A 25,478-nucleotide genomic window follows, 5' to 3' on the forward strand; every position below is an offset into this window, starting at 1 on the left:
CCTTTATGCTGATTCCTCTGAGGAAATGGGCTCCTGACAACACAAAAAGCCAAGCCAGTGACCCAAATGGAACAGAGTAAGAGTGCAGTATTAATGCCATGTTGTTTTTACCATAGAGTCATTCTCCCTTTCAATGGCTGCATCTGAATATTTCATGAAACCAAGCCAGTTGAGGAACATCAACCAACCTTTTTATTATAATGGTTTTCTAAATCGGGCAGAACGCTTGCGGTCCAGGACCAGCTAGGAAGCTGTCGTGCTTCTTCCTCTCTTTGCTCTGCTTTAATTGGCTGAGACACCTTGCTCTTGTGCTTCAAGGCATCCCAAGAAGCCAAAGATCTCATGCATCCAAACTGGGATCAGGGCTGTAAAGATTAATCTGGCAACTTATTTATGAGCAAGTCCAGAAAAAGACCTTTTTTTTCCATCAGGGAACTAAAATACAAATTGTCTAAAACTGTTTAGAAATGACTGTAGATTAGTGGTGTCATGCAGACTTGCTTTACATGCTCAAATCTAAAATATAATACTTATATTATAATATTAATAAATTATGAGGGTTTCCTCTTTTTTTTGCCCCCTTTTACCACCATAGAAAAGCCCTTACTTTAGAATAAAGATTTTTTGTGTGCAACTTGTCCTTAATGTTTTTTTTTTATTAAAAAAAATCACTATCTTAAATGAATATGTTTGACTGCGTTGTGAACCATGTTAGAGCTATTGGGCTCCAGTTAGCAAAGCATACACTTGATATTGTAAACTGCCCTGTGACCTTTGGATGAAGGGCAGTATAGAAATTCAATAAATAATAACAGCAATAAAAAAAAAATGCTTGCAAGGCGCTGGACTTGAAGACTCCTTGGGTCCCCATTCCAACTCCACAGTTCTATGATTGCAGGCAAATAGCATTAACCTAACCAGGGCAGGAGTACCCAAATACGAAAATTATAATGGTCATTAAAAAAAAAACCTGCTAAAGGCAGTCATATTATTCTTAGGTATACAGACAATCAAAACTACTTCAAGGGGAAATGTTGGGATATTAATTTTCTGTTCAGATTGTTCCCCAAGTGCTGTATCTTCACCACCTTACCTAGGAATGCTTGGACTGAATGGTTGATCCCTACAAAGCTTCTTCTTCATCTTCTCTGGCGATCACTCGTAGCCGAGTAAGATTGTCTCCCATGAACATGGTCTTAACAGTGAGTCTGTTAGTGACTGTGGAGGCCAATTCTGGATCCACACGTCCTTCCGCAGTGGGGACATAGGTTTCCCGATGGGAGTTGATCACGGTGAGGGTTTCCCAAGCGTGCCTTCCTCTTAGCACGTTTCTCCTTTTCGTCCTGAGTTTGAGCGTTTTCAAAGCCCATGACAAAGGCTGTTCTCCCATTGGAGCGCTCACAAGCCAGCGTTTCCCAGTTGTTGGTGTCTATACTACATTTTAAAAGATTTGCCTTGGGAGAGTCTTTAAACCTCTTTTTGTTGACCACCAGCATTAGGCCTTCCATTTTTAAGTGTCAAAGCAATGATTCTTTGACATCAACTTTGTTGGACTGGTCGTGTTGTGTGGGTGCCTGATTATCATCTTCCAAAGCAACTACTGTATTCCCTACAAAGCACTGTTTCCTCAACTAACCCAGCAGATGGGATGATGATGATGATGATTAGGAATGAGCTGTAGTAACCAAAGACTGGTTTTCTACAAAATGTTGCTTTATGAAGGTTCTTTAATTCAACCTTGTGTTAAACACCAGGTGAGCTTATAAGATCAACAATGGCCCTACCATCTGTGGAGTCACTATTAGGTGTGTGTATGTAGTGACCCAGAGGACTGGGTGCATTTGGTGCATTTAAAATGGCAACAGAACCCCACCATTGTGTCTTAGTTTAAAAGGCTCTGCTAACCCCAGACCAGCAGCCCAAACAGACCAGTGACATGCGGTCAGTGGACTAGGTCACTAGGGGGACTAGGCTAGTCCCCTAAATGTTCCCCGGATGCCTCCTTCCCAAAGCCCAGAAAACTTCTGTCTAGCTTAGGGAGGCATGATGCTCATGTTCATGATGTCATCACGTTCGTGCTGTCACACGTGTGATGTCACTGACATAAAAAAAAATCACTGCATGCCACTGAAAGAGACCCTGTATATGAATCGGAATAGACTGAAGTGTGTGCCTCGTTTTAGTTTTCTGTAGATGGAGATGTTGTTTTCTAATTTATAAGATACAATTTCTCATCTTTATCGTGTGTTTTTTAAAAAACAACAACAACCCCCAACTTTTTTTATATCAAAAAAAAAATTGCCAAGAGGTTTTTCTTGCCTCCACTTTGAGAATTTAATGTAAATATGTTTAATGTAAATCACATGCCTTGCAAATAACAATTTAGTTAACAGGATTCATGAATGATTCATGGTACCTCTATACATAATGCATAATTAAATCATGGGCTGATGGAGTGGAATTTATTAATTGTGAATACACATGTGTTACCATGATACTAATTTATTTCTTTCCATTTTATTGGCATATTGCTCACTCATCTGTGACTGCCTGCTTTGTCGCATTATGCCGCAACCGTAACATGTTGTTCAAATTATCTGGACGTTTGGATAAGCTGTTTGTTCGCTGATGGGAACAATATGTATTTAGCAGGAAGACTTAATGTAAATTATTATACAGCGAACATGAGCATGGTGCTGTGTACCATCTCATTAGTGCTTTTGCTGATGAACTACGTTGACTTCTCAGAAAGGCAGGAAGTTTACTGAAAACACTGAAACGAGACTCTCTCATTAAAGAGACTAGACGCATTGGAAAGTGTACAAACAACGATCTGAGTGAGTGAGAGTCATAGGACTGCGTCTGAGAACTCTGTACCATGACTAGAGTTAGAAGAGGCTTCGATCCATGTCTGAGGTGACTACCCATGACAATAGGAAAGGTTTCTCTACTGTGTCAGGGAAAGCACAGAGGGAGAAGATTTGGATCCTGGCTCCTGGTGGTGGGAAACTGGCCACACCCCAGAGGAGGGGAAGAGCTGGGAAATACTGGAATCTGGGAGCTAGGAGGATGATGGAGAGGAGGAGACAGGCAGGTGCCCCAGCACAAGGCAGGGACAGTAGTAAGACTTGGCTGTTCTACCACAAAGCCACTCTGATGGCTTCTCTGCTGACAGCTTGCAAGCTCCAACCACTCCCAGAACGAGGCAGAGAGCCAGGCAGACAGAGAGTGGGTCCCTTGGATCTTGTTGTAGACAGAGCGAGGGGCCTCTGTCTACAACAGAGAGTTAGGGAGTGAAGGGGAAGCTACAAGCCAATCCAAACAACTGCTTCATCAAGACAGGAGCAGCCTCTAGAAGTCACCATTCATTCTTTTGCCCTGCTTTCCTTAATAAAGAGACTAACGCTAAGTTAGCCAAGTGTTTCACCCTCTTTCTCTGATCTGCGAATGACCTGTTCTTCTCATTGGCTCCCTGACACACTGTAAGGCACTCAGGTCCAAATACCTGGAATTAATGGGGAAGAGGGAACAAGGAAACTGCCCGGAGGATCTGAGCCTGGGAACACCTATTCCTGCCGGGAGATTTCAGAGCCAGAGTTGGGGGTGATAACCTTACATGGGACAACCGCACAGGCCACTTTCGTATTGGCAGCATGAACGAGAACAGACAAAGGTTGCCTGAGCTGTGCTCGTATCACAGTCCTACTGAATCCAGTGGGGCTTACTCCCAGGAAAGTGGGATAATGATTGTAGGTGAGTGGGGTTAATTGTGGGGAGTTTAATCAATGCAAATTAAGGCACGGCTGTATCTGCTAGGCTAAGGTCTGGGGTGTTAGCGTAGCAAGCAGTGAAAAAGTAAATGTTAAAAATGTCTTTTACTTCCATCAGTGATTAAATTATTGCAGGTTATTGCACTCTAATCTTTAAAAGTCATGCACCTGAGGATCTGATTATAGGCAACAAATTAATCAACTCGTTAAAAGTCAGATGATCAATTAAAATTAATGGAGATAACGCAGCGGGAGATTTGCTTGAGCAAACCCTGTTGAAACGACTAGGAGCTGCACAGCAGTGCTCCCATTTAGTCTGATGGAGAATTGTGCTCAAAATGTTTTGCGGGGACAGGGTAATAAACTAAATGCATACTTGGTGACTCCGGCCTCTTTTCTTTCTAAGGTCATTTAGTGTTCTCTCTCCTGCCACCCCTCATTGCTGTTGCTTGGCACATTTGTCCTAGGTACACTTTTAATTAAGGGGGAGATTCTTGTTCTGAATACTCATGATCATGATGGTATTGCCCGAGGCAAAGCCATTGGCTACAAGTACTTCAACAGACCAAATGCAGTTGCAACGCTCCCTGGAAACCATGGTAGAGAGCAGATTTCTGCCTTTGAACTAACATCTGAATGTTGTGTGTCCCACTTGACAGAGGGGTTAGAATCCTGGGAGCCGTGCAACCCAGATTTGTCATAAAATAAATAGATTTTAGGACAACGCAGAATGGCAGAGATTTCAGCAGACTGAACAGAACGGTGGAGGTACATTGACTTACAATTCAGAGAGCCTTTTGGGCTAAAGGGTGGGGTACAAATACTACCAATAAATTCAATTAAATACGATATCCTTGTATAATCTTAGAAGGAAAACACTAGGTTCTTTTATAAATTGCTTCCACCCATTGCCTCCCCTGTTATTCTTTCTAACTGACTGGGCTTTGACCTTAGGTTTCTTAATGTTGTTTAGCCTGCATGGAATATCTATAAAAAAAGAGATAACGCACTTTATTATGAAATACACACATGACCCCTGCTTGTAATAACAGAATGCAATTAATGTCAGCCTTGCTTTGGTGATAAATTAGGGGCTGAGAATGGCTTTTATTTTCTGAAACATAACCAGGGGGGAAAAAGTTTTAAATCATTTGCTAAGATTTCAGAAGACAACACCACCTCCAATCTGAGAACAAAGCTCTAAAATCCAATCTGCTTGTTTCTGTGGCCTGAAGGTTTCACAGCCAAATAAAATGAATGACAATGCAGAGGAATACGATTACTGGACATGATTAGGATTGCACTCCAGAATAACAATAGCAGCTTTAAATTACGAAAAGATGTTAAAAAGCCTGGGTTAAACGGAAAAGCTTGTGCCTTGTGGCAAAAGGATGAAACTGTAGATACCAGGCAGGCCTCTCTAGGGAGAGCATTCCAGTGAAAGGGGAGCCACCACAGAAAGGACCCTCTGTACTATATGGTTCATAATTCTCTGCAACATACATGGACACTGTGGCAAATGAAATAACAAGGAAAGTGTTTGAAAACCACCACTCTAGACCAAGATATCCTGAGTTTATGGTATGTTTCCCGATCAGAATGCTTCCTCGATGGTTTGTTGAATATTTACAGATAAATTGTAAACAGATAGAAACATTTGCAGGATTAGTGTAATAACCTGTGGTTTCGTAAGATTTATTGTAAGATTTATTGTAATAACCTGTGGTTTAGTAAGATATTTAAAGAAGATGAATAAATGAGCAAATTAAGTTAATTCGGATATGCAGAAGATATTAAAAATACATTTAAGGAGCTGCAGAAAGAAGGGGGAGGAAGTCAAGTTATGGAATGTCAAAATGATTGTAAAATGAGTGAAATGTTTGAGTAAACATTCGCAAATGTATATAATAAAAAATAGATGTCAATTTATTAGGAATTAATTGGGGAAATAATATGTAGGATGAATAAATTGAAAGTAAAACAAAGTGGAAGTATGAGGGAAGTTCAGCAGAGGGGGGCTGGAAAAAATGGAGAATTGTTAGATATTTCATAAAGGATGTATATATCGGGGGGGAAACTATTTAAAAATAAAATAAAATAAAATAAAATAAAATGAGTGAAATGTATAAAATGAGTGAAACTTGAAAAGTATAAATAAAAATTAAAGGAAAAGAAAAGAAACATTTGTTGCAACAAATAAATGACCAGGGCTCCTGGCCACTGATTTGCTCCTTACCAAAAAAAGAAAAAGAGAAAAAAGAATGTTTCCTCAATCTCAGGTAGTGGCAAAATAGTTTCTTTTTAGCTGCCCCCACCGCCCCGTCAAGCTGACTGGGTTGGACCTCCTAGTTGTGACGTGGCAAGCTACCAAACGGAATGTTGCTTTTGGGCCCCTGTGCCTGAATCTCATCCATCTCAATGACTGCTTTCTTTGTCACAGCTGTCCAATGCAAATACTGGGGTTGGGATTGATTCAGGGAAGTCGTGCCCGAGCGCTGATTTTCACCGAGATCGGCGTTCTCGTTAGGTCAACTTCACAAATCAAAATATTGATGCCTGGCAGGCCAACCCGAGTTTGTTTGGATTATCTTGCCCTGTGCCATGAGGTCAGGCCCGCTGTTATTTCGCTTGCGCCGAATGCTGTTTAACGAAAGACAAATCCTGGTCCCTGGGGGAAAAGCCAAGGAGGGTTGGAAGCTTTCCTCAGTGAAACCAATTGCGACCCATCATCGCAGAAATATTTATTAATATAACCGAAGTACAGATGAGAAGTAGAAGACGCCAGCGCTCCGACCGACTGGCTCTGCTCACCTTTGCTCCTCAAATGAGGTTTCTCTTTAACAAATGCTGATGTCCTCTTCCTCTAGCTCCCTCTTCCCACCCTGCTTCAGGCAGGCTGCCTGGCCTTTCAAATATTTGTTTTCAAATTTAGCCAATTAAATGCTTCATTCAACTGCCTGGTTATTACCAGACTACTAAAGTTTGTGTGTGTGTGTGTGTATGTATGTATATGTATATGTATATATACACACACACACACACACACACACACACACATACACACACACAAACACACACACGGACCAGTGGCCATGATCTTAGTTTTTTTGATGTTGAGCTTCAGACCATATTTTGCACTCTCCTCTTTCACCCTCATTAAAAGGTTCTTTAATTCCTCCTCACTTTCTGCCATCAAGGTTGTGTCATCAGCATATCCGAGGATGTTGATATTTCTTCCGGCAATCTTAATTCCGGCTTGGGATTCATCCAGTCCAGCCTTTCGCATGATGAATTCTGCATATAAGATAAATAAGCAGGGAGACAATATACAGCCTTGTCGTACTCCTTTCCCAATTTTGAACCAATGAATTGTTGCATAACCAGTTCTAACTGTAGCTTCTTGTCCCACATAGAGATTTCTCAGGAGACAAATGAGGTGATCCGGCACTCCCATTTCTTTAAGAACTTGCCATAGTTTGTTGTGGTCGACACAGTCAAATGCTTTTGCGTACTCAATGAAGCAGAAGTAGATGTTTTTCTGGAACTCTCTAGCTTTCTCCATAATCCAGCGCATGTTTGCAATTTGGTCTCTGGTTCCTCTGCCCCTTCGAAATCCAGCTTGCACTTCTGGGAGTTCTCGGTCCATATACTGCTTAAGCCTGCCTTGTAGAATTTTAAGCATAACTTTGCTAGCGTGTGAAATGAGCACAATGGTGCTGTAGTTGGAGCATTCTTTGGCACTGCCCTTCTTTGGGATTGGGATGTAGACTGATCTTCTCCAGTCCTTTGGCCACTGCTGAGTTTTCCAAACTTGCTGGCATATTGAGTGTAGCACCTTAACAGCATCATCCTTTAAAATTTTAAATAATTCAATGGAAGCTAGACACATATAAAAACTCCATGAAAATGCTTTTTTAAAAAGTGTTTTGGAAAAATATATTGAATTTGCCATAAGCTCACCATCGCCATCTTGTGTCACATTTATATAATGCACTTAAAACACTTAAAATGTTTTATTTGCAGCTGTATAGCTGAGTCCTTAGACTGTTGCACTTCCTTGGTAAAAGCAAGCTGTTTAAGGAACTGCAACCCAAAGCCAATAAAATGGGTGCAAAGGGTGGTGAAGATTTTTTGTCCACAAACCTAGCCCACTTCTTTCTGTGTATGGGAAATTATAATGACCGTTCCCCACATCACAAAGGTGTGCACATTTTGCGTGGTCGCGCGCAGCCCCCCTTTCATCACAGAGCAGCACTTGGTAGTTTGGTCTGGCACCACCTTCCCAGGTCAGACACCTGTGGTCTCCGCCTACCACAGTCAGCCGTCCAATCCCGCCTGGGGAGGTGTTGCCGGGGGGATTGGCCAGGTAGGAGGAGGGACCACGCAGCGCACACAATAGAAGGTGAGACATACCTGGGAAGGCCATGGCGAAATGTGCTGGGTTGCCCTTATGCCTTGGTTGTGTCACGAGCTTGCGTTCCGTCCCCCGCCAGATGCAGTTGTTTTCCACCTTGGCGAGAATGACCTGGTCGTTCGTAAGAGCATAGTGCTAATGAAGACAGCAATCGCAGACTTGCAAAGCTTACACGCCATGCGCCTTACCATCACTATATTCTGGTCAGAACTTCTTCCACGCCGGCAATGGCATGGCAACTCAGCACCTATCAGGCTTAGGTGATATCCAGTATATATATATAATATCCAAAAGACAGTAGAAATGGTAATTGATTTCAGAAGGCACTCTTCTGTTCTGCCACCACTTTCCATTCTTGGTAACATGGTTGTAATAGTAGAGTCCTTTAAGTTCCTGGGCTCTATAATTTCTTATAACTTAAATTGGTCAAGCAACATCAATAGTATTATTTAAAAGGTCCACCAGAGGCTGTATTTCCTGCGTCAACTAAGGAAATTTAAATTGTCCCAGGAAGTGTTGATCCAATTCTACAGAGGCATCATTGAAACTGTTCTCTGTAATTCTATAACAGCTTGGTACGGTACAGCCTCCAAGAGAGACAAGAAAAAGCTCCAACGAGCTGTAAGAATTGCAGAAAGGGTAATTGGTGTTAGCTTGCCTTCAATAGAGACAATTTATGCTACCCGAGTAAGGAAGAGAGCAGAGAGAATTGTAGCAGATCCTTTACATCCCGGTCATCATCTGCTTGATTTACTTCCATCTGGACGTCGCTACAGGACTTCATATACAAAATCGGCCAGGCACAAGAATAGTTTTTTTCCCTTGTGCCATTAAATTGTTAAATTCGTAGTTGTATAGCTTAAGGGGAGGTAAAATATGGGTGGGGTTTCTTTACTTCTTTGTATTGTGAGAGGAACAGTGTCTGTATGTTTACATTGAAATGTAGCCGAAACAAATTCCAAGTATGTTGGAAAATGTACTTGGCCAATAATAAATTATTCCTATTCCTATTCCTATTCCTTAATTACACTATTGAAAAAATAAATAGGGCATTGCGTGCAGCAATCACGTGCATTGGGGGCTGCGTCGTGAAGCACCCCAGCATCGAAATATACATTGGCAGGATTAACAGCTGCAGATATGTTGCATGCTTATGATAATATTTTCTTCTCTCACTGTTTTAAACGTGGCTTCCTTTAGTCATGTTTATTTTGAAATCTTTAAGATAATATTTTAGTTTCCTGTAAATTATGTTGCTTTAAACGTCTGCTTGACTTTTGTTTTACAGTGGACGCTCGGGTTGCGAACGCGATCTGTGTGGGAGGCGCATTCGCAACCTGCAGCATTCACAACCTGCGCTGCTGCGCCTGCACGCGCACGTGACGCAATTCGGCGCTTCTGCGCACGCGCAAAGCACGATCTAGCACCTCTGTGCATGCGCGAGCGCCGAAACCCAGAAGCAACCTGTTCTGTTACTTCTGGGTTCGGTGCAGTACGCAACCCGAAATCGCACAACCTGAAGCGGCTGTAACCCGAGGTATGGCTGTACCCTCGATTGTTTCGTTTGATGTTTTAATGTAGGTTGTAAACCATTTTAAGGTCCCCCCATTAAACATCTAAAGCTGTATGCAATGACTATCATCATCATCAGTGCGATTTTTTAATTTTTTTGAAATGTGTTTTATTATTTTTATTATTTTATTATTTTTATTAATTTATTACTTATTTTTGACAAAGTAATAATGATAAATAAATAAGAATATAAATGTGCACCCCACTACTGAGACCATTCCATTGTAACTATCCAATCTCCCAAAATTTCAACACCTCTTGCAATGGTTTGACTGCTTTCCATTTTAACAGTACAAATTTTGCAAACACCCTCCATATCTCCTCAAAATAATTTATCCTGCATATTCCCCGTCTTACTTTAATGGCACATATTAATTTATCATTAGTAGCTATACCCCACACCACTTTGTTCCATTCTTCCATTTTATATACTGCTTGCCCCTTCCACTTCCTAGCTATCATAACTCGTGCAGCTGTCAATAAATTTGTGAGCAAGTCCTTCATAGCCTGTGAACCTTCCACTCCATCGTAAATTGATAACAATGCTACCTCTGGACTTTTGGTCAGTGATTTCTGTTATAGTGGTGCCTCGCAAGACGAAATTAATTCGTTCCGCGAGTCGCTTCATCTTGCGAGAACGTCGTCTTGCGGACAGCGGCTTGCATTGAAACGGCTGTGCGGAGAAAAAAAATGGCAAAACGTTTTCGTCTTGCGAAAAACGGCCATAGAAAAAGTCATCTTGCGAGTCACCACTGCGATCGCAAAACCCTTTTGTCTAGCGAGTTTTTCGTTTCGCGAGGCATTCGTCTTGCGAGGTACCACTGTATCCCGTTAAACACCCTTTCCCCCCAATTTTTTAAAACATATTTTTACAACAATATTTACAATAATAGTGCAATTTTTCTAGAAAAAAGGTGCCAGAACTCACCATGATTGCCTCCCTTGTTCTCTTATTATGGCAATGGCACCCACCTGAGAGGTGCTGTTACTGAGTTCCAGAGAGTTCCGGCTGAAAAAAAGCCCTGATAATGATGAGGTTGATAATATGTAGACGAGCCCTATGTGGTACATGAGGGGGGAAATAACATATTCATGTAATGGTGCCTTTGAAGCATCTTCTGTGACCATTCACACATCTATGGGAAAGCTTGGTTTAAACTAAGAAGTGAACAGCCAATTCAGCCATGCGTCAAAAACATCATCTATGGACATGGCTCTCATTTACATACCATATTTTTCGCTCCATAGGGTGCATCGGACCATAGGCTGCACCTCGTTTTTAGAGGAGGAAACAAGGAAAAAAATATTTTTCTGGTTTTCCTCCTCTAAAAGCCCTGTTTTTTTTGAGGATCAACTAAAAGTTTTGCAGCTTTTTTTGCAAAGGGAAAAACCCTGTTTTTTGAGGATCGGCTAAAAGTTTTGCAGCTCTTTTGGCAAAGGGGGAAAAGCAAAGAGGAAAAGCCCCGTTTTTATGGGGTTCAACTCACATTTCTGCAGCTTCTAAAGGAAAGGGAGCCTTTTCTACAGTTTCCAGACAGATAATATAATCAGCCAGTCACATGTTGCTGGGGAAACAAACAACCTCCCTCTGCAGCACATTCAACAATGGAGGCCTGGGCAAGAGGGCGGGGCTGAAAGGGAGCCGGGACTCTTATCTCTCTCCCAATCTCTTGTTGATCAGCTGCTGAGCGGGGTCCTTTCAACACCCCCTTTTCTCTTTGTAAAATAAAAAGCATTATCCTCATTTGGCCCCTCGACAATTCAGCTCCAGGGACCACCATTTGCTCCATAAGACGCACAGATATTTCCCCTTGCTTTTTAGGAGGAAAAAAGTGCGTCTTACGGAGCGAAAAATATGGTACTCACATATCTCTGTAAGATTCTTGCCCAAAATCCCCACTCATGCCCCCAAATCTATTAATATTTCTGCTGCTCGAACAGACCATGTTTTGGACGAATAATTTGTATTTTACAACTTCCTTACAAATGCAACATACACATCTTTCAAATCTAGTCGTATCTAAATACACATGAGTATTCCCCATATTAGGCTACTTTCTTTCTTGCATTTCAAACAACAACAACAACCATTATGAGGAAATTTCATGACTCACAGAAATTCTTTTCTCTCTGAAATTCTCAAATATACACATTTTCAAAAGCTCAAATACTGTGTCAGCGTGAGCAATCACTTCTGGCTTTTTTTTTTATAGCCCTGCAGCTCATCTTGTAACTGAGCTCATAACTTCTGATCTTCTGAAATGAATATAAGTTTACTGTCAAAGTCTAGCTACATTTATAACTTACTTCCCCTTAACAGCATCATCACCAAAAGACCTTTTATTTAGAATTAAGTGAGGCCTTGTCTCATGTTTCCTGGAAGAGATTCTGGATGTTATAAATCGTGCTGCTTGGGGAAGTTCTGTCAGAATAGTTCAGCTACCGCGAAAAAAAGTATAAATGAAAAAATCTTGCGCAGAAATACTGCTTTTCCTGACAGGAAAAAATTAATTTGCTGGCTGTGGGAAATATTTCCTTCTATATATCTTTCACTACAGGCTCACTGCATTCTCTTATATCAGAATTTGAGCCATGAGCCAACATGATTTGGGGACTTTTCTGAAAAATTCCAAACTGGTGTTTTCATTGAAGCTGTCAGGGGTTCTGGGGCTTGAGTTGGGAACCTCTTTGCCAGAGTCTCCGATCCTATGCAGCAGGGGTTTCCAATCGGGTGCCCTACTAATGTGGAGGACTCCAATCCCCTTAAGTCCCAGCTAGCATTCTCTTGCTTGCATTCCCCAGCAACTGGTATTCAGAAGAAAACCTCACTTTCACCAACCTATGCATCGTTTTCTACACTCCTATCATGCCTCTCCCTTACCCATCATTTTTTAAAGTGAAAAGTCCCAAACACTGTGACTGTCCCCTGTATAGCCGTGTTGGTCTGCCATAGTCAAAACAAAATAAAAAATTCTTTCCAGTAGCACCTTAGAGACCAACTAAGTTTGTTCTTGGTATGAGCTTTCGTGTGCATGCACACTTCTTCAGATAGTGTATGGGTGTTGCTCATGTCCCTTGATCATTTTGGTTCCTTTTTCTGCATCTTCTACAGCTCTGCAATATCTTTTATGAGGTGCGATGGCCTGAACTTGACGATCATGCAAATTTTAACTTCTTGTAGTATTTTAAGTTTTTGTATGTTTTAAATTATTGTTGTAATTATTAAATTACTGTTGTAATTGTAAATCTTACTTTGTCTTTTTGTGAACTGCTTTGAGGTTTGTTTGTTTGCTTGCAATCAAGCAGTGTATAAATTTTATGAAGCAAGCAAGCAAACAAACTGTACACAGTACTGTGGTTGCACTGTAGATGTGTATAAAGGAGCCAGGATTTTGGCAATTTTATTAATATAACCGAAGTACAGATGAGAAGTAGAAGACGCCAGCGGCTGCGCTCCGACCGACCGGCAAACAAGGACTGGTAAGATAAGTGAGAAACCCCTGGCACCCCACCCTGGTCACTTTGTTACATGGTCGTATGCAACGCTGGTTGAATCTATCTACTTATCAGCATAATGTTGCCAGAGTTAATGCTCGATTGCAACCACTAGCTGTAATTTGATGTTTCTCAAAGTTATTTTTAAGTTTTTAAACTGTAGGATTAACCCATTGCACATCACTGTCAGTGTCTGTGGCAGAAAAAAAAAACGATTTAATAAATGTTAAAAAAATAAGAGGAAAATGAAAACATATTCAAGGTCTCATAGGATACCCTGGTTGGAGACCTCGGCTGCTTTAAAGTATAGATGGGTAACATAAAATGTCTTGTGCATCCTGGGTTTTCTTTTCTTGAGGATGTATGGACTCTCAAAATGGGGTTCTATTAAGACTCAAGCTGTGTACCTCCAATCAGACCATTCAGGTTCATAAATCACTTCTGTGAAGCAAGTGCTTAAATTACTGGATGAGTTTTTCCCCTCTACTGCAACAAAATGTCAACTACCTGGGGATATATTTATCTTTATTTGTACATGGATGACACATAGATTCTCAATATCAGAAGGATGGTATATGTGTGTTACTCTGAAACACTCTCTCTATAAATCTCTTACAGCTGTTCCCTATAATTTACTAGAATTGATTATTCTCTCCACTGATTAGCCACTTTCCACCCTTCACATCCTCTGCTGTAAATTGAAGAAGGAGCCGTATTTCAGTGGGAGAAGAGATCATTACAAACCTACAGGGAGATTTATTTATTCACTATAAGTTAGCAGCTCTTTCTGAATTTGGGTTTTCAGTCAATCCTACATATTACAGGGAACGTCCAGAATGTGGTCACTGTCGACATTCACATATGAATCCTGATGATCCCAGACGAATTTTTTGGATGCTTGAGAATAGAAATGTGTTTCCCCATTTTTCAAAGATTTGCAAGTGAAGGCTGACAATCCCATTTAGATGGCTGTCAGCATTCACTTGTACATCCTGGATTATTATTATTATTATTATTATTATTATTATTATTATTATTATTATTAATTTCCCTGGTGGCCCGCTGGAATGTGGAGTTAACCAGGGTTATTGACTGTCTGGCTCTGAAGTTCCCTCTCTGATTGCATGGAGCCCGGACAGCCCCATGGTTTCCTCTGGAGCTGAGAGCAATGAAACAATAGTTGAGACAGATAGAGCGCTTGTGGTGGAAAGCTCACTCTGATCTGACCAGACAGGGGTTAGAGCTCAATGTCGAGCCTACCAAGTGGCGGTAGTGATGGCGAAGAAGACTTTCTTCACTGCCTCTATTGCACCTGCAGGAAACAGCAACAGGAGACTCTTTCAGGTGGTTCTCAATTTAGCTGAACCACCTGCTTCATCAGGGCCCAGTACGGGCCACACGATATCCTGCAATGATTTTGCAAAGTTTTTTGCAGATAAAATTGATCAGATTCAGGAAGAAGTAGACTCCACTGTGGGAGCAGGGCCAGGGTAGGAGAGTGCTAGAGTCCTGTCTAGTCAAGTTGCATGGGATCAATTCCAATCTGTTACCTCTGAGGATGTGGACAGGCTGCTTGGACGAGTGAAACCAACCACCTGTCTCCTTGATCCTTGCCCATCCTGGGTTATAAAAGCTAGCCGGGAAGGGCTGGGCGATAGGCTTCGCGGGGTGGTGAATGCTTCTCTCTGCGAGGGAGCCTTCCCAGACCTGCTGAAAGAGGCGGTTATCAAACTGCTTCTTTAAAAAACCATCTTTAGATGTGGCCAATATGGCCAACTATCGCCCAGTCTCATATCTCCTATTCTTGGGCAAGGTGATTGAGCGAGGGGTTGCTGAACAACTCCAGGAACACTTGGAAGAAGCGGACCATTTGGATCCGATCCCAGTCGGGAATCAGGCCTCATCATAGGACTGAAACTGCCTTGGTTGCACTGGTCGATGATCTCCGGTGGGCTAGGGACAATAGTGAGAGCTGTTTCCTAGTTCTGCTGGATTTCTCAGCAGCTTTTGATACCATTGACCATAACATCCTTCTGGACTGTCTATAGGGGCTGGGAGCTGGGGGCACTGTTATACAGTTGTTCTGCTCCTTCCTCCTGGGCCGTGTTCAGAAAGTGGTGGTGGGGGATGAGTGTGGGGTGCCTCAAGGTTCTGTCCTCTCCCCCATGCTTTTCAACATCTACATGCAGCCGCTGGGAGAGATCATCAGGGGGTTTGGGCTGGGTGTTCATCAGTATGCGGATGATATCCAGCTCTGCCTCTCTTTCAAATCAGAACCAGTGAAGGCGGTGAAGGTCCTATGTGAGTGTCTGGAGGCGGTTGGAGGATGGCTGGCAGCTAACAGATTGAGGTTGAATCCTGACAAGATAGAAGTACTGTTTTTTGGGGGACAGGAGGTGGGCAGTTGTGCAGGACTCCCTGGTCATGAATGGGATAACTGTTCCCCTGAAAGACCAGGTGTGCAGCCTGGGAGTCATTTTGGACGCACAGCTGTCCATGGAGGCGCAGGTCAATTCTGTGTCCAGGGCAGCTGTTTACCAGCTCCATCTGGTACACAGGCTGAGACCCTCTCTGCCCACGGACTGTCTTGCCAGAGTGGTGCATGCTCTAATTCTCTTTCACTTGGACTACTGCAATGCACTCTATGTGGGCCTACCTTTGAAGGTGACCAGGAAACTACAACTAATCCAGAATGCGGCAGCTAGACTGGTGACTGGGAGTGGCTGCCGAGAACACACAACACCGGTCTTGAAAGACCTACATTGGCTCCCAATACGTTTCCGAGCACAATTCAAAGTGGTGGTGCTGACTTTTAAAGCCCTAAACGGCCTCGGTTCAGTATACCTGAAGGAGCGTCTCCACCCCCATCGTTCTCCCTGGACACTGAGGTCCAGCACCGAGGGCCTTCTGGCGGTTCCCTCACTGTGAGAAGCCAAGTTACAGGGAACCAGGCAGAGGGCCTTCTTGGTAGTGGCTCCCGCCCTGTGGAACACCCTCCCACCAAATGTCAAACAGAATCGGATTTTTGCGATCGGCGGGCAGCGCTGCCTGGCACCCCTGGCTGGCATGCAGCGCTGCCAGCCGGGGGTGGGAGCACGGCCTGCTAGGCAGCCGGGGGTGCTAGTGCTACCTGCTGACCGCGGAAATCTGACTGCCGATCGCGCAAATACGCCCAGTGGCATAGGGATGGTACAGGATGGCACGGCACGGGGCACACCGCAGCGTCCTTCGGGCCAATGCAATTCTGGGCTGCATAAATAGGAGTATAGCGTCTAGATCAAGGGAGGTAATAGTACCACTATATTCTGCTCTGGTCAGACCTCACCTGGAATACTGTGTCCAGTTCTGGGCACCACAGTTCAAGAAGGATACTGACAAGCTGGAACGTGTCCAGAAGAGGGCAACCAAAATGGTCAAAGGCCTGGAAACAATGCCTTATGAGGAATGGCTTAGGGAGCTGGGTATGTTTAGCCTGGAGAAGAGAAGGTTAAGGGGTGATATGATAGCCATGTTCAAATATATAAAAGGATGTCATATAGAGGAGGGTGAAAGGTTGTTTTCTGCTGCTCCAGAGAAGCGGACACGGGGCAATGGATTCAAACTACAAGAAAGAAGATTCCACCTAAACATTAGGAAGAACTTCCTGACAGTGAGAGCTGTTCGGCAGTGGAATTTGCTACCAAGGAGTGTGGTGGAGTCTCCTTCTTTGGAGGTCTTTAAGCAGAGGCTTGACAGCCATCTGTCAGGAATGCTTTGGTGGTGTTTCCTGCTTGGCAGGGGGTTGGACTGGATGGCCCTTGTGGTCTCTTCCAACTCTATGATTCTATGATTCTAGGGCGCACTGCGGTGCCCATAGGGATGGCACGGGACGCCAGTTCGCCCCACCCCTGGGCACGCTGCCCCAGGTGCTCGAGAGGCTTCCTCCGCTGCTGATTGTGGCGCTTCAGGAGACTGTTGTGCATCCCAAACAGCTGCATATTCCTTATGCCCCTATTTGCAAAAATACCTCATTATTGCTGCTTGGGAAAAGGAGCATGCAATAAATGTATATGTGAGCTGATGTATGCACATCTTGGGATAGTACCTCTCTTTCCTGCTGCTTATATAACTTTGAAGCCAAGAGATGAATTATGTGAATTGGGGTGAAATGGGGGAAATCAATAGCTCACATCAACAAGCTGTATTTCTAGACAGATAGCTTAAAGGCCTTTACAACAAACACTGCCTCTCCTCTCCTCTCCTCTAGTCACAGGGCATATTCATTTCTCTCTCCAACACACCCCCAGTTCTCTATCAAACATGATATAAGGCTTGTCACGGAGGATTAAAAATAAAAGCCTTTTGAGAAGGGATTCTGTGCATTTTGGAGCCACCGTGAAGCAGACTTAATTAGGAAGGATGACAAACAACGAGGGCAAAAGATGGAGCTGGCTGGCTTAGCGAGCTCACATGGAAAGGGCTGGGCTCCGTTAGAGCCAATAGTTGCAATTTTAATGACATTTTAGCACAGGACGTGGTCAAAGGTGTTAAAATGTTATTAGGACTTCCAATATGAAGACCAGTACCATACAAAATATGTTCTTTATGGGTTAGTGGACATAATTTGGCGTGGCGATTCACCTTTCCCCTAAGTTCTTGGTCTTCAAAGTATAAAGCAGGAGCTGTAGTGAGCAACTCTGGTTCCCCCCAAACCAGCTCTCGTGTTGAAGATCAACCAGTGGCTCAGGCTGCAAACATTTTAAGCCCTTACTATTCTCCAGCACGTTGGAATGTGGGTGGCGCTGTGGTCTAAACCACAGAGCCTAGGGCTTGCCGATCAGAAGGTCGGCGGTTCGAATCTCCGCGACGGGGTGAGCTCCCGTTGCTCGGTCCCTGCTCCTGCCCACCTAGCAGTTCGAAAACACGTCAAAGTGTAAGAAGAAAGGCAGGAAGACGTTTCCGTGCACTGCTCTGGTTCACCATGCTGGTCACATGACCCGGAAGCTGTATGCTGCCGGCTCCCTCAGCCAATAAAGCAAGATGAGCACTGCAACCCCAGAGTCGTCTGCGACTGGACCTAACAGTAAGGGGTCCCTTTACCTTTACCTATTCTCCAGCACATTCTTCAAGTTCTTTTCTCGCTCCTTATGGGGAGAGAGTATTGTGTAGCAGGAGTACCTGTGCTGTGGAACTCCCTGACATTAGAAAGGCACCCTCAATATAGAGAAGCCTGCTGAAAACTTGTTTTAGCTGAAAACCTATATTTTAGTTACGTATTTTTGTTTTGTTTTTTATTTTGCGACTTGATTTAGATTTTTCTGTGATTTAAAATTGCTTCCCTATTATAACGATGATGTGCCATGTGTTGTTTTGATGCTGTTCTCCACTCAGGGATTTGTTTTAATGAAGAGTGGACTAAGAGAGCCTCAGATAAATAAATAAATAAAATTTTGCCTTTTGTGTAGCTCGAGGTCTCCTCTGGCGGGTTCCCTGTCTGACCTCTCTTGTTTCAGGATTATAAAAGCCAGGAATTAGACAAATTGGACTCACTGTAGATAAAATAAATAATCACAGATTGCAATGGGATTGTAAGAACAGACAGTTGTATTTAATAGGCCTGATACATCGTCCAGGACCAGTTTGAGGGCTAGATCACGAAGGTGTTTTCACCTGGTGGTATATCGTGGGTGGGGCTGGCTGGTGCCTTACCTTCCTTCTCTGGCTGAGTGGGTGGGCTGCCTCTTTCCTCCCTGGTGCGGGACACTGCGACTGGCGACTGCAGGAGCAGTGTCGGTTTCACCCTGGAGCCGGGGCCAATGCTCCTTCCTTTTCACCATCATGATGTACTAGCCCTACTATATTGCAATGTTTAACTGGTGATGCATTGTGACGTTGAAAACCTGATGTTGCCCGGCCCTCGTATGTAATGGTCTGAGGTTGTCAGTCACCTGGCAGGTCACAAAACGTGGTTGGTGGGTTGCAGTGGTCTTCCTGGGCCACAAGTTACGTAGGGCAGGATAACATTCCAGGAAACCCCCCCCCCCCACAAATAAGCATCCACTACAAACCCAATCCAGGAATTGAAAGCCAAAATAAAGAAGTCAAATCTGCCCCCGCTCAGAGGGCTGCTGCTGACAGCCGTGGCAGAAATGCTGAACAACAGACAAGGCAAGGGTTTGTTCAGCTTTCGACTGAGCAGTCGCCCATATCCCCTCATCCAGATTCATTCTCCCTCCAGTGCTTCGAGCAAAGCCACAGAAAGCTCCATTGAGGAGATTAAGGCCAAGAGCTCATTCGCTCCCCGTGCCTGGGATATTATCATTCCTCTGCAGGATGGGAAAATACTTTACCTCTGGCCTTTCTGCGCTTGCAACACTCTGGTGTGTGGGTGTCTTTTTAAAAAAACAGACTGGTTATATCTCCCAGTAGCTTCTGACCAGCTTTTCACACCGAGGCTTAGCAAGTGCTTGAAGAGAAAATTTCTGCTGAATGTGTGCCCTCCAACATTTCACAGCTGAATGTAGGGACACCCGTATGGACTTATAAGATCCCTGTTTCCACTCCAAAAACCACTGCCTGAGTGCTCCTCCATCATGCCACTCCACTGTGCTTTAATGAAAGCTCTTCTCTGCTTCCCAGCTCCTGTTGCAATTTACTCAGGATTCCCTGGCTTTCACTAATTTCTGAAGCTGTGTGTGTTAGAATAGACCCATTTTTTTAAAAAAGCAACGTGGGCTAAAACTGCTTCTGGGGTCCCTCTGTGTTTAGGGGCCCTGAAGCTTAAGCTTCATTAGTTTCATAGTAGATCTGTCCCGAATCCTTTCCACCAACATTTAACTTCTATAGACTTGGAGGAGTACCCTTACAAAAAAACAAAAACAAAAAACTTCAGCTGACTCAATGCTCCATACCTAGTGAGCATGCTCAGTCAGTTCTCATTGGATTTTGGGGGGAGGTTCTCCTACCTTTAGGGTTCACCTAAGCCTGTTTATCTCTCTCTCTCTCTCTCTTGTGGCTTTTGGCTACAGAGAGATTGAAGCTTGCTTCTGAACTATTCATGCAGAGAGAATGATGATGCCAAATGGAACCTTCAGGTTCAGTGACTAGCACGGTAACAATGGGAGAAGAATAGTAACTGCTTGAGGGTTTCTTGGAGACATCTAGTTGGCCATTGTTGGCAACAAGATGCTGGACTCAGTAGACTTTTGAAGGTTGGGAAAATACTTTCTTAGGTTCTTATAACAATATATGAAAGGATTTTTTTTTTAAAAAAAGTCTGCAATGATGTCTTTACATAAATTAAACAAGGACTATATGCAGATAAATATAACTGAACCTCGTACGTTAATAAATTACAATAGAATTCAGTCCCACGATTGTGGAATACGGATATCAGATTTACATCATGTTGTGGTCTAAGAGAAAATTATATGAAAATGATATATTGGTGGTATCTAACACTGAGCAAATTGGCAAAAATGTATAAATCTAAATCAAATAAGTGTTGGAAATGTAAAGAGAAAGAAGGTTCTTTTTATCATATGAGGTGGTCTTGTAGTTAGGTTAAAGCTTACTGAGAAATGATATATAATGAATTGAAAAGGATGTTTAAAATAACGTTTGTAAAAAAAAAACCCAGAAGCTTTTCTTTTGGGAATTATAGGGACAGAACTACCGAAACTGTATAGAAACTTATTCATGTACATTACTAGAGTGGCAAGAACGTTACTTGCCCCAAAATGGAAAGAAGCAGAAGTCCCAGTAAAGGAAGAATGGATACAAAAACTTATGGAATATGCAGAAATGGCGAAGCTTACTGGAAGAATAAGAAATCAAGATAACAAACTTTTGATGAAAGAATGGAAATGGTTTATTGAATATTTACAGATAAATTGTAAATTGGCAATATTATTGTTACAACCTGCAGTTTTATAAGTATGTATTTAAAGTAGATGAATAAACGAGCATATTAAGTCAATTTGAATATGCAGAAAATAAATTTAAGGAACCGCAGAAAGAGGGGGAAGGAAGTTAAGTTTTGAAATGTTAAAATGATTGTAAAATTAGTGAAATGTATAAACCTGAAAAGCATAATAAAAAAAAGACACAGTGGAGCCTTATTTGCCCCTACGGGTTCCCATTGTTGCGCCTGGTGAGAAAACATGGAAGCAGAAAACACCTGAGGCTTCTGGCTTCAGAGAGAGAAAGATTTATTATTCTGCATGCAGAGGTACTTGCGGTGTTCAGACATCCAAGCAAGTACAAAACTAGTCAATTTTCAGACAGTTCTTATAGACAGTTCTCTGGCTCTCTTCCCACCCCAGAAAACTTCCTCTTGTCCATATAAGGAACATTTCCTGTTGTACATATAAGGCAAAAGGACATATAAGGCAAAAGGACATTTAGCCAGAGTTGGTTCATGCGCACTCTAGCAAGGCCACCCTATCTCTTGACCTAGGCAACAGTTCCTCTCTGCAAGGACAGCTCTACTGTCTGTGGAAGGTCTACTGTTATCTCCAGACACTTAGTAAGGCAAAGTTTGCAGATCAAAGTTCACAGCTTTTACAGAGATGTTTCATACAGAAAAGCTTAAAAAGTTCCTGTATACTTAATACAGTCACTGGACTAACAATACATTCAGGTAAATACATACAGGTTAGCTAATTAACTCCTTCCAACTTTGGAGATCAGAGCGAACCACTCTGACACTGTCTGGCCACCTATTGGGGTAAGTGCAGCAAGAGAACAAGCCAGCAGCTCTCTCTCTTTTTTGGCAAACTCCCACAATGCAGAGATTGATGCACTCGGGAGTTCCTGTTCTCAGAGCGCCGGTGATTGATAGCTCCACGTACTGCTTACTCTTATTTGCAAACCATCTCGGTGGAATGCTAGTTAACTGGGGAGGGTGCTGCGAAATGTGGATTTCTGCTGGCATAGGCCAAGCATTCGGTTGATGGTACGGATAGATACATTGGTGTTACAAGGGTGGGTTTAGTGAACGGGGCGATTTCACTGCACCCATGTAACATAAGCCAATCTCCTCCCTCGCCTGCGACTGAGGTCTGCGAAAGAACAGGCTGTCTCTTCGAAGCATTTGCGCTAGCTTGTTTGGGGAGCTGATATTTTTGCCTTTGTTCTTGGCATTTAAATCCTTTCCTTTTCTCCTCCTTCCCGTGGCAGTATCAGGGACATGAACTTTGAGCATGTTGCGCCTGATTGCTGTAGGACAGGTGTACAGATAGGGTTGAATAAATGCCGAGAAAATGTTGTAGTCACCAAATGGCTATAGATGTCCTAATTCAAGACACTCAGCGTTATATATTAGACAGGAGCCCTGCTTGAACAGTAAAAGAACACGTCACTATATATCCCTGTCAGATTAAAAAACTAATTTGAAAAGATTAATGTATTCCATTCCTGTTAGCCTGAATCAGATACCGCTGTGCCTACAGCACCACTGCCTCCTGATTATTGAATTTTTATGGCCTTGTAATTAATTGCAGATTCCCTGTTTTGTTCTATTTCTTTTTCTCTGACATTTTAATTTCAACAAAAAGCAGCGGTCTCCATGCAGCCTCTCTCAGGAGATCCTAATGGCCTATAAAACAAAATGACTTATAGATATGGCACCCACTTCAGCCGGCTAGCGATTGTTCGAAACCTTGCTGATCATGCGGAATTTAATTTCCCCCTGTTCCTCTACTGTACTTATTCCTTGCCTATTAAATTGCAGCTCTGCCGTCTTGACTAACAAATGGATGTAACAAAGTGCAACCCTCCGGTAATATATTACCGTTACTATGTGCAAATTTTAATCCCTTAAACCCCCCCCCCCCAGTTTGTTTTATCTAATTATCAGTGAATAAATGGCCGGGGCACACGCATAGACGGTTGGCCTTGAAACTGCACGTGAGGATCTTGGATCCTGAGGAATCATCTGAGACAGCGAGGAATTTAAAGAATCACACACACTGCTTTGTTGTTGTTGTTCAGTCGTGTCCGACTCTTCGTGACCCCATGGACCAGAGCACGCCAGGCACGCCTATCCTTCACTGCCTCTCGTAGTTTGGCCAAACTCATGCTAGTCGCTTCGAGAACACTGTCCAACCATCTCATCCTCTGTCGTCCCCTTCTCCTTGTGCCCTCCATCTTTCCCAACATCAGGGTGTTTTCTAGGGAGTCTTCTCTTCTCATGAGGTGGCCAAACACTGCTTTACATGTCCCCAATTCCCCTTTGAAACTAAATGCGAGAGAGAAAATTATGTTTTGGACTGCATGTGTTTTTCCTTGTTGGCCACCTTGCTGGTATTACCATGTAGCCATGGTTATACAGAATTAAATGATCAGGCTTACGAGTGATGTATCTCAAAGGCACAAATCCTTTCACTTTTAAAAAGTGACCGTTGTGCCTGGGTTGAAAACATTGCTATATCTGTTACAAGGTTTAAACAGTAACCACAACAAAGAATGTTACTTGCCCAAAAATGGAAAGAAGAAGAAGTCCCAGCAAAAGAAGAATGGATACAAAAACTTACGGAATATGCAGAATGGGCGAAACTCACCAGAAGAATAAGAAATCAAGACAACAAACTTTTTATAACAGAATGGAAATGGGTTATTGAATATTTACAGATAAATTGTAAACAGATAAAAAAAACACTGGCAGGATTATTGTAATAACCTGCAGTTTCATAAGAGTATATATTTAAAGAAGACGAATAAATGAGCAAAATAAGTTAATATGCAGAAGATATTAAAAATAAATTTAAGGAACCGCAGAAAGAGGGGGAAGTCAAGTTTTGAAATGTCAAAACAATTGTAAAATCAGTGAAATGTATAAATCTGAAAAGTATAAATAAAGTTTTTTTAAAAAAGTAACCATGACAAATGTCCTTAAACGACAATACAGTATATTGGTTAAAAAAAAAAATCCCTGAAGGAAACCAAAACCTTGAAATGTTTTCATCCTTCAAGGCACCGTATTCCTCTCTCTGGGCTTCATTTCAACTTTCCTATCTCCAGATCACCAACATGCCATCTGACTCCCAGCCCTCTTCATCTTCTGAGATTCCTCTGTTGCCGTCTTAGAGAGAAATCCTTTCCCCTGTTGATGGTTTAAGATGGTACCTTGATGCCTATCTGCTGGTCTCCAGTGGCAGAAAGGAGAATGTCACGGATGGGGACTCCCCTGCAATGGAGACTCCAATTGTGCCCTAGTGGATGGAAAGCTAGTGTCAGTAGTTCTCCCACTTGTGATATCAAGTGGAAAGCCCCTGAGCTGGAGTTTCAGGGACAGGGCTATGGTAGCTTTGAATCCACTGGATCTAAATCTCTGAAGCTCCTCCAAGGGGCCTCCTACTACGCCAGCCCAAAAGGGAGAACTTCCCTCCTACTTTCTGCATGTGATGTGGTGGTGGAGCCATTGTTCTCCTCGCCCCCCAAGCTAGAACTCATCCACAAATAAGGAAAGGGTACCTCAACTTGGCATGTCAAGGAAAATGTCTTAGAGATAAGCAGTTAGCACATTTGCTGACTGGTGACTGGGAGCGGCCGCCAAGACCACATAACACCAGTCTTGAAAGACGTACATTGGCTCCCAGTATGTTTCCGAGCACTATTGCCTTTAAGGTAAAGACTGGCCACTGGACGTTGGGGCCAGAGGATCTATACTAAGGAGACATGGGACTGTTCTCTCCAAAAGGCTGCCAGTGTATGATCTCTTTCACAGAGAGTTCAGCCCCAACATCCAGTGGCCAGTCTTTAGCCTACCTTAAAGACAGCCCCCTTCCCACTGTGCATTTGTTCTGCATGGGGTTAGGATTCACGCCGCGTGGAAACGATGTTACGTGACTTAGGTGAGGAATGAGTGGAGAGCAAAAAAGGGCAAATTATAAAGCAAATACTTTAGTTGTTGCAGTGAATAATGCATGAGCAAGCCACAGGCATAAATGTGTTCAGATACATCAAATAATTCCACATATCAAGCACATTTCTGAAAATCAAAGTCAGGGAGAATAGTGCCTAATTTTTTCCCCGTCAGATAAATTATTAACAAAGTATTTAGTGCAATCGTAGCAAAGCCTAGCTAATTAATGCAAGGAAGCTGCTTTCCATTTCCAACCCAATGAGGCCTTTGAATTCGTGCTTGCTTGGGGTTGGGGTAGCCTAAAAAGAAAACAAAAAGAAAACCCTTAGAAGTGCGGCAGCTTCTTACCCTGTCTCACGTTGAACATTTGAAACACAGAAAG

At 42.9% G+C, this 25,478-nt stretch overlaps 1 protein-coding gene across 1 annotated transcript in view; it reads right to left on the bottom strand.

Annotated features, from left to right (window-relative positions):
* COMTD1 (catechol-O-methyltransferase domain containing 1) overlaps positions 1-8,196 on the bottom strand; it is a 39,271-nt gene extending 31,075 nt beyond the window's left edge. The window contains 1 exon segment of the mRNA XM_033148043.1: positions 8,184-8,196. Coding sequence (XP_033003934.1) covers positions 8,184-8,196 — 13 coding nt within the window.
* Between the last annotated feature and the right edge of the window lie 17,282 nt (positions 8,197-25,478).

Source organism: Lacerta agilis, chromosome 5, assembly GCF_009819535.1.
Source record: "Lacerta agilis isolate rLacAgi1 chromosome 5, rLacAgi1.pri, whole genome shotgun sequence".
NCBI lineage: Eukaryota > Metazoa > Chordata > Lepidosauria > Squamata > Lacertidae > Lacerta > Lacerta agilis.